The sequence below is a fragment of the Gigantopelta aegis genome, chromosome 10 (genome assembly GCF_016097555.1).
Source record: "Gigantopelta aegis isolate Gae_Host chromosome 10, Gae_host_genome, whole genome shotgun sequence".
NCBI classification, from domain to species: Eukaryota; Metazoa; Mollusca; class Gastropoda; order Neomphalida; family Peltospiridae; genus Gigantopelta; species Gigantopelta aegis.
Genome location: NC_054708.1, coordinates 58,153,870 through 58,167,317, shown reverse-complemented (window position 1 = coordinate 58,167,317; position 13,448 = coordinate 58,153,870). Strand labels below are relative to the sequence as shown.

Here is a 13,448-nt window from a genome sequence, read left to right as displayed (position 1 = left end):
TTATAAATATATATACCATATCTTTATACCATAGTATAATATTAGATATATATAATTTTATTACTATATTTAAAAAAAATTGCAGTGAGTATTTTGTGTAAAGTAAATCATACATGTATTAGTAGATACTTCAAGGAATAGCAAAGTAATGCGTTTGGACTACAATGCTGTCAGCCTCTGGTGCAGTGTGGTCTATTGTGGTCTATTGTATCTTGGTGTAATAAGGACGACAACAAGTCCCACAATGAAAGGCTGTACAGCAGGGCTGCAGGCCAGTGTTGTTACTGGTCTGCTGGACACTGAGAGATATACCGACCCAGCAAACTCAGTGATGCATCTTTGGGAGAATTGATAGGTTGACTGTCATTTCATTATTTAAGTTTTTTTGTTTTTTGTTTAACAACACCACTAGAGCACATTGATTTATTAATCATCTGCTATTGGATGTCAAACATTTGGTCATTTTGACATATAGTCTTACAAAGGAATCAAGTTACATTTTTCATTTGTAGCAAGGGATTTTTATATGCACCATCCCACACAGGACAGCACATATGATGACAGACAGGGTAGTACATACCACAGCCTTTGATATACCAGTCGTGGTGCACTGGCTGAAACGAGAAATAGCCCAATGGGCCTACCGATGGGGATCAATCTTAAGCCTACCGTGCATCAAGTGAACACTTTACCACTAGGCTACGTCCCGCCCCTTTATTATTTAAAATTAACTTTATAATACAATTATTAAGTGTGAGCTACATGTACATGGTTTACATCTATTTTACTGTATACTTTTATTCCCAGTATAATGAGTAAAAAGTGTTATTCCTATTTTTGCTATAATGTAAGTGGAGTGAGCCAGCTTACAAAATATCTACACAAAACATTGCAAGCTTTATCTGAAAACAAGACAGCCTCGTTATTCATATTAGTGATGTCATTCTTGATCATTTTCAGTTCTTGACTATATACAGCTGCAGTTGGGGAAAAACACACAAATTGTGACACTAGTCAAGGGTCATTTTCCCTTTTAGCCAAAAAGCTATTTTAATACAGGATTTTCAATATTTTTAATAATTATAGGATATTAAACTCGCTACCATTTCGTATCATGTTTATGTCCTGAGTGAAATAATGTTCAATTGTCACGAGCTTTAGCGAGTGACAATGAAAATTATTTCACGAGGGACATACACATGTTATGAAATGGTAGCGAGTTTCATATCCTGTTTATTACCCATAATTGATCTTAATTTATATCACTCATCTCGTTTCGTTGTCGTTTCTGTTGATGACGTCATCGTGCGACGTCAAAAGTGTTACGTCCAACTTGGCATTCTAGTGGGATGTATCACTTTGAAATGTTCCAAGATATTTGTAACCATATGGGTAATAAAATTGAATATCATCTCCTAATATTTGACCACAACTTTAATAAAACTTTTTTCTGATTTTAACTGAACTTTATTATAATGATGAAATAATGCATTTCCTGTAGCATAATTTGTTTTTTATTTTATGATGGGTTTTAGTAGTTAATAATACATGAATCTTTTTTGCAAAAATGTTTAAAGCAGTCTAAAATAAAATTCTCATCTTACTCGAGCAGTAAGTTATTTATAGTCCTTGAAATAATTCTGAGCATAACATAAGCAGCTTGATAGTGAGTGGATTTAAAATGCTAAACAAAAATGTTAATCACTAAGCTAGTCTTGGGAGTGCAGTCATTCTATGGATGGTGCAAGAGGGATTAGACGTCCTTGGGGAGTGGCTGTCCTCCTACAGACAAGCACTTGTGACAGATCATGGATTCCATCACAACTTTGTGCAGAGATATGATTTTGATATTGAAATACAGTTTTGACATTCAGATTTAGAAAAGACTTAATTTCTACTATTTTTTAACATGTAACAGAAAAACAAATACTACTGCTACATGGCAAGTTGAATATGTTAATTGTTTTATTTTTTAAACGATAGTCAGTACATGAAGTGGATTGGCAAACAGGTGGTAGCTCCATATAAATACCTCTAAACCATCATCACATACACTTATCCTGTTATTATTATATTGTTTTACATTTATAGTGGCAAATTTATTTCCAAAAGAAAGCTAATATTCTACAAGCAAATGTTTATTACAGTATGTGGGTGGATTAAACAATTTTACATATCATTATCACTGTATTTGCTGGCATTATCATATTTCTAAATCATTAACATACTTGTATCTCGAATTTAACTGCAACATTATTGGACATATATTCTCATGGGAAAATGTTCCTGAGCAACAAATAAACTAGTCTTAAACCAACTACATCGTTCGTAAATGTTTGAAATTTGATAAAGATAATGACGTCAACATAATTGTGGAAATCTTCTCATAATGCTTACAAATGACAACAAAAAACAAAAAATCTTGAAAATAATTTGATTTTTATTTCAATCCCAGTAAACAGTAAATGCATATACATGTAGTAACATTTTTCTATAACACCCACCTGTTATAAAATATTTGTGTGATATTAATAATTTGTATGAAATCTTTGTAATTCCCAGTGTTTCCCACCCCTACCCACTAGTGATCATTTCTGAACTAGCCCTTATATAGTTATTGGAGAAAAATTAACTTCACTAGCATTATCCCGTTGGTGGGCCCATTGAGCTATTTGTCATTCCAGCCAGTGCTCCACAACTGGTGCAACAAAGGCTGTGGTATGTACTACCCTGTCTGTGGGATGGTGCATATAAAAGATCCCTTGCTGCTAATCGAAAAGAGTAGCCTATAAAGTGGCGACAGTGGGTTTCCTCTCTCAGTATCTGTGTGGTCCTTAACCATATGTCTGACGCCATATAAACGTAAATAAAATGTGTTGAGTGCGTCGTTAAATAAAACATTTCCTTTACTAGAATTAAACATATATATATTATGTGTAACATAAATCTGTTTGTGTGTTCAAGAAGGTGAATGCTTGCGAATGGATTGACCGGTTCTCATCCTATTACATTAGTTAATGTTAGGCATGAGTGACAGGGCTGAGTTCAGCTGACCCAAGCAGAAAAACATCTGCTAGACTGGTTTATGCACTTCACAGTAAACGAAATGGCCATGTCAGGAATCAATAAAATGTTTCGCCTTCACAGGCTGAACACAGGGCTGGTATACCTGTACATATATTGCTTTTGTACATATACATATAGCTTTGTTTATCTGAACATTGTTCAAATTGATATTTTGCTTTTGTACATATACATATAGCTTTGTTTATCTGAACATTGTTCAAATTGATATTTTGCTTTTGTACATATACATATAGCTTTGTTTATCTGAACATTGTTCAAATTAATATTTTATTTATAAATGTGTTCTTGTAGATGTCGTAGTAAAGATGAACTCTGTCCAGATCAGTTAAATACTCAGTGTTTTGTTTTCACTTTTCAGACCAAACTGGCAACTCGCCAGACAATGAGTGTGAGTCTTTCAGATTCTGTCTGCCACCCCCCCCCCCCACCAACCCCCCACACCCCTTGTATCTTTTGTCCATCCCTGCATTTTCTGCAATATATAGCTGAATTTTGCTTCAATTTCCATTTAGCATGAACACTTAAATTAAGACACCCTGTGTGTCAGTATTTTTTAATAGCTTAGTTCAAAGAATAAATTCATTTAAGTATAGATAAAAGATCAGCTGTTAGTTTAATGTGGATCATCATTGAATAAAAGCAATGTATCTTGTAAATTAGCATATTTTAAGCTATGATGGCTATTTGGTGTGACTGTTGACATTTGACTATATTGCAACACTTGGTCTTGTGAGAGAATTAATGTTTGTTTTGTTTAACAACACCACTAGAGCACATTGACTTATTAATCATCGGCTATTGGATGTGAAACACTTGGTAATTTTTACATATACATGTAGTCTAAGAGAGGAAACCCGCTTTTTATTCCCATTAGTAACATGGGATCTTTTATATTATCTACCATCCCACAGACATGATAGTGCATACCATGGCATTTGATATACCATACTAGGTGTGTGTGGAGAGGTTTTAGTCCCTCAATAATTCCAAATAAAAAAGCAATTACCAGCATTAAAATGTTATGATGAATGTTTGCGACAGCACATATCACGACCTCTCAGATATCAGTCATGGTGCACTAGCTGTGGTTGCACTGATATGTTTACTTTACATTTTGAGGGATACAATTTTGAACCATATTTTATTGACTTAATTTAATTTTTTTATCCTTTTAAAGTTTGATTGTTATGTTGGAAGGGTATGTGGTTGCAGTGATGCAGTTACTTTATATGTCTTGCTTGGTTCAGGGTTATTTAAAACCTTTAGTGGATTTTGGTGTTCTTTTATAGGTCAGTTTAGAGAACTGCAGCCCCTGACAATGGAACTAGGAGACGAGAGTGATTCGGATGATGAAACCTTTCAACAGAGGTCTCCCACACACTGTAAATTGATTTACATTTTAAAAGAGGTCTCCCACACACTGTAACTTGATTTACATTTTAACAGAGGTCTCCCACACACTGTAAATTGATTTACATTTTAACAGAGGTCTCCCACACACTGTAAATTGATTTACATTTTAACAGAGGTCTCCCACACACTGTAAATTGATTTACGTTTTAAAAGAGGTCTCCCACACACTGTAATTTGATTTACATTTTAATAGAGGTCTCCCACACACTGTAAATTGATTTACATTTTAAAAGAGGTCTCCCACACACTGTAAATTGATTTACATTTTAAAAGAGGTCTCCCACACACTGTAAATTGATTTACATTTTAACAGAGGTCATCGTTATAAGTATATTTTCATTTTAAATAACTTAGTGAACTATTTGCACCAAAAAAGAGCATTGTTACTGACAATAATAGTCATTAAAATTTTAAAAAGTAATTTTAGAAAGTATATATATATAGCAAAATCTTTGTTGTTACAGCTACTCAAATCAATAGCTATTTGTCAGGGTGTTAGAAACAAATGAATAAATGTTTTTTTTATCTTTTCTTTTTTATTTACGGAAAATTAATTTGATCAGTAGATTTTTAATATATCGTTAATAATATTTTATAACATTTAAATGTAGCAATAAGCTAAATGTCAAAATATACATGTTGTTCCTTCCTGAAAAAAAGTCGACTGTACATATACTTTTAATTACTGTTTGTAAATGTTGTGTTGTGTGTGTAATGATTTGGTTTCTTTCATTATATAATATACATATGTAAACTGTACCCGTGTACCATTGCTTATATAAAAATAAAGAATTAAAACAATTATTACATAAATGAAAATATATCTGTATTCGTATTGGTCAAAAACCAGTCACATGACTGTCCATAAATAGTGATATTGCCCTGAGACGGTCTCACCGGTCCATCAAAATTGATATTGCCCTGACCAATGAAAATAAAGATGAGACAAAATTATATCCAATTAATGAGTAGATAACATAATGCAACGTCAACTGCTAATTCTAATGTAAACAAGCACATACTTGTGACAAAACGCTTTGCTGTCCTTCAGCAAAAAGATAACATCTTTAGTCATACCAAGTTTATTTCCGCAAATATGACAAAAACAAGGTCAGTAATTGTCAAATTGTGTATGGAAGATATCGCAGATTTAGAAACATACATGATACATCAAAATGCAGTTGGAATCAACACTCTCAGGATTTTATGTTACAAATAAAAAGTCATTTTAGGGTAATCGGTAACTGTTCAGTATAAATGTATGTTCAGATTTATCACATTTTGTTTTTTATTTTGCTATTAATATGATTTAGGCACTCTTGCTGGCTATAATGTCTTGAATTTGATTTTTGTCTTGGCAATGTTTCAACTGTTTATTTCCGCATTCCTCTGCATGTCATACAACGTCATAGGATTACGTGACATCACTAAATCCCATCAGTTTTAACGCATTGAGGGAAATTATAAGCGTTGACGTATTTTATTTCTGATAAACAAAGCAGGAATGTATGAGTCTTATGGATGACATTATGTAATAAAACAATTATTGATTGCATTTCGGGCAATATCATGTTTTATGGACCGCTGGCCTCGGTCAATATCAATTTCTTTGGGTCCATAAATGATGATATTGCCCTCAATGACGGTCAGTAATTGATAAATATGAAGATCTGTTACAGTGGGACAGTGGGAAATTCCATGTGCACATTCTACTGCTTGACTTTATATTATCTAAAGAAGGCTGCCAAAAATAAGGTTACCTTGATGATATATTTTGTATACATGTACTCTAAATGTACTATAAATCCATCCAGTAATAAATGTATAGTACCATAATCCTTTTTTAAAATTTGGTATTGCCCCCCAAAAACATTGGTAGTGTTAAGATTGGATATTCCTAATTCATTACCTAACAAAATATGTGCTCAAACATACAACAAAGACAGTATTCAGTACAACTGTAAGAGAACTATTACTATTGAAAAAAATACACTCGTGTACAATTATGTCATCAGATGTTAAATTTACTTTAATGAATATATTATGAGAAGTAAATTGGGAGCAATTATTAGAGCTGGATTTATAAGATAGCATTGTATTCAATATATATACAAACAAAAAGAACAAAGAAAAAAGTAGCAGAAAAAAAAAAAACAAGATTATTTTCCACAGAATGCAGTTATGGCATATTAATTACATATATGTTTGTCTAACGTTTTATCCTACATTTGTCTTTTTAAATTACCATTATCTTACTTTTATGCATGCTTTATATCTGAGAATGACTTGTGTGGCATGGAATGTATTTTATGGATATTTCTACGGACCTTCAATTAAAATTCTTATACGGCATGATGAAAAGAAAATTTCTTATCTTTATTTTGTGTGTACAAACCTTAAGAATTTTGTGTGTACACCCACTAAAAAAAATGTTTGTGCAAACCTTCAGTATTTTTTGTGTATACACCCATTAAAACATTTTTTTTGGAAAGCTTAAGAATTTTGTGTGTACAACCAATAAAATGTCTATTTAGCTAACCTTAAGAATTTTATATGTATACACCTTTTAAAACATCTTTTTTGCAAACCTTCAGAATGTTGTGTGTACACCCATTAAAACATCATTTTTTCAAACCTTAAAGGGACACACCCTAGTTACGGCTAGTTGTTAACCATTACGGCATTGTTTTTCGCTATTAAACAATTTTTTCACAAATAAAATTGCACTTTACTTACCGTTTATTATTTAGAATATACATTTCCATTCACTTGAAGTGTTTTTTTGGTAATCCTGGTAATCCTGGTGTTTGTAATACCATAAAATGCATTTTTCGTATTTCATAAAATGGCATGGGCCTCTGAGAAAAAAAGTTGAGCAGACAAGGTCTAATCTATTTTTAGAGGGGATATTTCCATTTCAATGTCACAGACGTTGGTATACCACATGACCATTATCATTTTGGTTTGGTTTGTTTTGTCATGCACAGTTCGTGCAATCAACATCCGATTTGTTGTCGTTTGCTTGTTGTTCATTTGTGAGATTTTTCTTCACAGTTCGTGAACATTTTCAGTAACAATAAAGTTCAAACAAGTAAGTGTCTCAATACAAAATGTTACAAACCCTTAAAACCAATAATTTTGCTAAGTCTTACGATATCTGGAGAGGGGATACAACCAGGACAGAACAGTTGGAACATGTCCAGGAGAGGTGAAAGGAACGCACCCCAAGTCTGTGAAATTTGTTGTGATGTAGGCATTGTTGTGCTTCGAGCGACATCTACCGGTGACATCAGAATACTAACTTTCAAAATTATTTTAAGCAATTGGGACATGGGGATTCCCATGGTATTTATCGATATAAAACCTGCTTTTTCACTCCATTTGATAAAAACGTGATCTAAGTGTGTTACAGGTTTGTAGATTAACCAAATTATAATTTATTTTCGCTGGATGGAACTAGGGTGTGCGGCTTTAAGAATTTTATATAAAACATCTTTTTTTGCAGACCGTAAGAATTTTGTATGTAGGCCTACACCAATTAAAACTTCTTTTTTGCTAACCTTAAGAATTTTGTGTGTATGCAGCCATTAAAACATTTTTTTTTGCAAACCTTAAGAATTAAAATTGTCTCTTAACTCTAAAGCATAACTGATAAAACTGAAGTTGCTGAACTTGTACCTGCAATCAAAGTAAAAAATATTTAAAGTGACTTCTTCATAATTTTAAAAACAAAATCTTTTGTTTTGCTTCCTGTACCTTTGAGTCTTCCCAAAACCTTTCAATAGCAATATAAATAAATTTACATTTAACATATTGCTACATGTTTATTGTTATGGCTTGCTATTCAAATATGGCTGAGACTTTGTTTTTCTTTCTAATAATAAAAAGGCAGTTATTCAGTTACTTGGTATATTTATTGGTTTTTAACAGTATAATGTTATAGTTAAAGTACGTTTGAAGGGTATGGTATGTAAATGTTTCCAGTTTATGCTTGCACAAGTACATGTATACATGTACATAGATATATATTATGTAGCTATTAAAAAATGACAGATTTCTGTTTGCAGTTTGGGTTATTTATGTAAAATCTGAAAAGTTTTGAAATATTTGTTTTGAATGAGGTGAGGTGGGAATGTAGTGAAATATATGAAATCTTTTAATTTTAGGTTTGTAAAATTGTACACAACATAGAAATGATTGGAAGTCACAAGGATATAAAACATTTGTGTAAAATTGATATAATTATGATTTAAAGTGTTCATTGCATAAAAAAAATGTGTAAATTAACATTTGAAGAATAAAATCCCCAAAACAACTTTGAATATAATTTTTTTATCACCGCTGCCAGCAAAAAATCCAACACACATCAAATGATAATTCAGTATCTCATAACTTAAAATCTACAACTCATATACTGAGCTTATTTTTGGAGTATTTAAATTATTTTGAACTTTAAAATTAATAAAAACCCCGCTATATTTTGTATGTTACTTTCTCATGCTTACCAACTGAATAATGTATGCAAACACTGAATTATCATTTGATGTGTTTGTTTTTTTGGAGACACATTAACCTGATGAGTTAGTTTCCCTTCAGCTAAAGCATCAGAGGAAGAACCGCAGCCACTGTGCAGGCCTCCCAGTGGGTTTTGGAAGAGCTTACTCTGGTTTGTCTCCCTTCCCATCAACTCGGTTCTGTTCATCACGGTTCCCGACTGCCGCAAGACGTGCTGGAGGCGGTGTTTCCTCATCACGTTCTTCATGTCACTCGTCTGGCTGTCCGCGTTCTCCTACTTCATGGTGTGGATGATCACGGTAGTGGGTGAGTTTTCATTGGATGGATATATGTATGTATGTGTGTGTGTCTGTGTGTGTGTCTGTGTGTGTGTGTCTGTTTGTCTGTCTGTATGCCCACAAGTGACTGCCAGGTCCGATGTCAGGAATTAACATTCAATTTAATGTTCAAGCACTCTCATTGTGAGCACAATTTCTCAACAGCATGGATGCATGCTCACCAGCATCAGAAACTACTCTTTGGTTGGCTGGCTGAGAAGGATCATTGGTACGAGGTTGTCTATATGTGGTTGATCATCAGAGCAGTTGACCTTTGATTGATCATTTGCGAATGATTTCTAGAACAGCATGCAGGCCTCTAGATTTCAATGTTTATAGGAACATTTTTTTTAGTTCTATGCCCAGAGATCATCAAAACTCATAGGAGACCTGTTTTAATAATCATGGTTTTGTGATAATGGGTAACAGACTTTTGGTTGCATGAATTTGCCAACGTAGAAACCATAGCTTCTGTGAAATGCAGAGGCAGATTTTTGCTTGATCAGACTTGTATTGAACCAGACGTATCATGATGCCATAGCTCCAGTCTGCACAACTAACAATGCTTATTTCATCATGGTGATATGTCATATCTCAAACTTGGTATTATATATATAGTTATTTTAATTACAATCAGTGTTTGAATTACAACCAGTGAATGAAAATATAATTTTGAATTTGTCTTTCAGGGTACACAGCCAACATTCCTGATACAATAATGGGGCTTACACTGGTTGCATTTGGCGTCAGTCTACCTGATGTAGTGGCTAGTCTCATTGTTGTTCGAGATGGTAAGTAGTGCACACTAGCTTTATATAAGAAATAGGGTGGAGTTATTGTATTAACCAATAAGGCAGGGGGGAAAACTCTATTAACGTGTCCATATTGACTGAAGGTTCAAGCAAGTCCATCCTGGGCATGACTTCTGATTTAATGTGCCAAATCTCCTGTCCAAGGACAGAATTAACCGGTAAACCATTTGACTTGTTGTTATATCCATTGCTGGTTCAAGTATATCTGTTTTAGGCACATTCTTCTAATTCCTTAGGAAATGTTGCCAGCATATAGCATTGCCTTAATACGACACCACACAATATGAATGCCTCGTGCAAGAATACAAAACAAATAGCAGAATGTGACAAGCCAAACATTACAATTTTATCAGTTGCTATGCATTTGTCTATTCTCATACATTTGTCTATTCTCATACATTTGTCTATTCTCATACATTTGTCTATTCTCATACATTTCGCTTGTATCATGTAGCATTGCCTTTATTCTCTGTGAACTGATTTAATAGTTTAATCAAAATAAAAGAGGCCATGAGATGTCAGTTTGAGAAAAATAATGTTCTGTATGTTTCAATTAGAAGAACTTCATTATAACTTTTATATACCACTTGTTTATATGAACAATGAGAGAGCCACTGTAAAATTGCACACTGTTTGAAGCAAGGAATTTATGTGGTTTTGGACTAAACATTTTGTGAAAACACCTCAGTTATTTGCATATTGTCATTTTGTTTTTGTTGATTAATAATGATACAGCTGATTATGAATTTGATGTGTTGATATAACCTGCTGTTGGAACTACATGTATCTCCTGTTTCAGGTTTTGGTGACATGGCCGTTTCGAATGCTGTGGGCTCTAACGTGTTTGATATTCTCATCTGTCTTGGAGTACCCTGGCTCCTACAGACTTCCATCATCAGTCCTGGTAGTCACATCCAAGTCTACAGTGAAGGTATTCTACATTCCTTGTCTGCCACTTGTTCATGTTTAGCTATAAACATAGTTGCCCCACCCCCCCCACCCCCCCAAAAAAAAAGAAGGAAAAAAAAGAAAGAAGATAAGTGTCCTTTTCATACTACCTTTTTGTATGTTTTGAAAATTTTTATATTAGTATACCTTAATTTGATTCTTTTTACTAACACCCCCCCCCCCCCCCCCCCAATTAATACCCCACTAGTTATTTGAATGCTGGACCTAACTGACCCTTGTTAAATGGCAGATGTTATTTACTGTATACTATATTGGCTGTGTACCCTGGTGAAATAGCCTATCATATACTGAGAGTGAATTGTTTCTCTAAATAAATCCCTTTACTGTTTGCTATGCTCTATATTTGATGTATTCAGGTATGTAGTTAAGATCTCAAATTTCCTACTCTATGGCACTTTTAATAGTGTTTGATCTCTACACAATGCTACAAACCATGGGGCTTTTATACCGATATTTAAAATTCACTGGTTCATTAATGAACACCCCCCATCAAGTTATCTCCCCCGATGAAAGCACTCATGACATAAGCTTCAGGTATTCTGCTTTGGTGTTTTTATATGTTGACATATGAAGTTTAACAGCAGTGGTTAAAATACTGTCTTCCCAACCAGTTTTTGCTGGTCAGCATCACCACGGGCCGTGAGATATTTTAGCCTACAGTTCCGTCGGACTGACAGTTATTTTACATTTATTCATTAGGCATAAATAAATAAAAAATATGTGTTTCCGTTTTCCCGACCTACCCTAATTTTATGAAGCGACCCTGAAATTATTTTAAGCAGAAGAAAAGAAGAAAAATTTTAAATCCTGATTGATGATTTTTTGCAATCAACAAACTATAGATTTAGGTTTCTCTGTTTGATTTGATTTAAAAAAAAAAAAAAAAAAAAAAAATCCCATTCCTACCTAGCTACCTACCTACATGTACCTACCTAGCTACCTAGCTAGCTACCTACCTACCTACATATACCAATACCTGTACCTAGCTAGCTACCTACCTACCTAGCTACCTACAAATGTACTTACCTACCTACCTACCTACCTAGCTACCTACCTATTTACCTACCTACCTACCTGGCTACCTACCTACCTATTTACCTACCTACCTACCTACTTACCTACTTACCCTATTTTTTTCAAGGATGAAACCTGAAACGCACATAATTGTTTGTTTTTTTGCTTTATGATGATGTTTGGTTTTGATTTAGTTCTACATACTTTGTAGCTTGCTGACCAATATCTAGCAGGAATTTCATCCAATTTTTACCCCTATTGTAAACAGGTACACGTATATATGAATATTCCAGCCCGTAGAAGTAAAACAACCATTAAATTTGTGCAATATGAATGATTTATTTTTACTTTCTGTCTCTAGGTCTGATCTATTCATCCCTTACTCTTCTTTCAACTGTTGTTTTCCTCATTGTGGCCACACACGTCAACGGATGGAAACTGGACAAGAAGTTTGGAGTCATCTTAATGGTGGTTTATATTTTATACACTGTTTTAGCCTCCATGTACGAACTGAATATATTCGGATATTTTCATCCCAAAGAATGCCCTAGTAATTATTGAGTTATTAAATATATATTATTATTTATAATTTGATGTATATACATGTCTTTAAATAAATCTTCATTTTGAGGTATATGCCATTAACATGTATCGATCTCCTTTTAACAGTAACATACATTTTAAAGACATATAGTGAACATTTTTAACTATTGTTTTACACATTACAATACAGATGTGTTAACATCTAAATTATTAACTAATTTTTAAAGTTGTAATTACCATATAAATATGTATAAAATCTATCTTCTTATTGATTTTCTTCATTTTAATACCTGTAAAATCTGTCTTGTTAATTAATTATCTATTTTTATGTGTTGCTATATACACATGTACATGTACGTTGAAAAATATTTCTCACTTTATTATTGTTATGCATTTTAAATATACACCTTTAAGATCTTAATATATATTTGTTAAAACATTATATTGCTCCACTGTTGCTACTTAAAAGTATTAAAACATTTTTGAGATACGTGTATCATATATAATGAATAACATAAATAAGCAGAATTATTTAAATGGTTTTAATTATGCTTTGTTAATAAATATATTTTGTTTTAAATATGTTTCAAATTGTTATAATTAAATTTCCATTCCATTCATTACAATTTAACGTCGTCCCATTGGTCCAGTTGTAGCAATGCGGGTTTGTTCATTTCTCGATGAATGTAAAAATAACTTTGTCGGGAACGTAATTTTATCTGATGACGTAATTTTATATTGGTATTTTATTTTATTGAATATTATTGTTTACAAACCA

The 13,448-nt window shown here is 33.0% G+C and overlaps 1 protein-coding gene across 1 annotated transcript in view; it reads left to right on the top strand.

Moving 5' to 3' along the window:
• The window catches only part of LOC121384202 (sodium/potassium/calcium exchanger 3-like), a 78,515-nt gene extending 65,493 nt beyond the window's left edge, over positions 1 to 13,022 (top strand). Inside the window, exons 7-11 of the mRNA XM_041514477.1 lie at positions 4,377 to 4,469; positions 9,097 to 9,321; positions 10,022 to 10,123; positions 10,944 to 11,075; positions 12,489 to 13,022. Coding sequence (XP_041370411.1) covers positions 4,377 to 4,469; positions 9,097 to 9,321; positions 10,022 to 10,123; positions 10,944 to 11,075; positions 12,489 to 12,688 — 752 coding nt within the window. The 3' untranslated portion in view covers positions 12,689 to 13,022. The remainder of the gene's footprint in view (positions 1 to 4,376; positions 4,470 to 9,096; positions 9,322 to 10,021; positions 10,124 to 10,943; positions 11,076 to 12,488) is intronic.
• Positions 13,023 to 13,448: the final 426 nt, after the last annotated feature.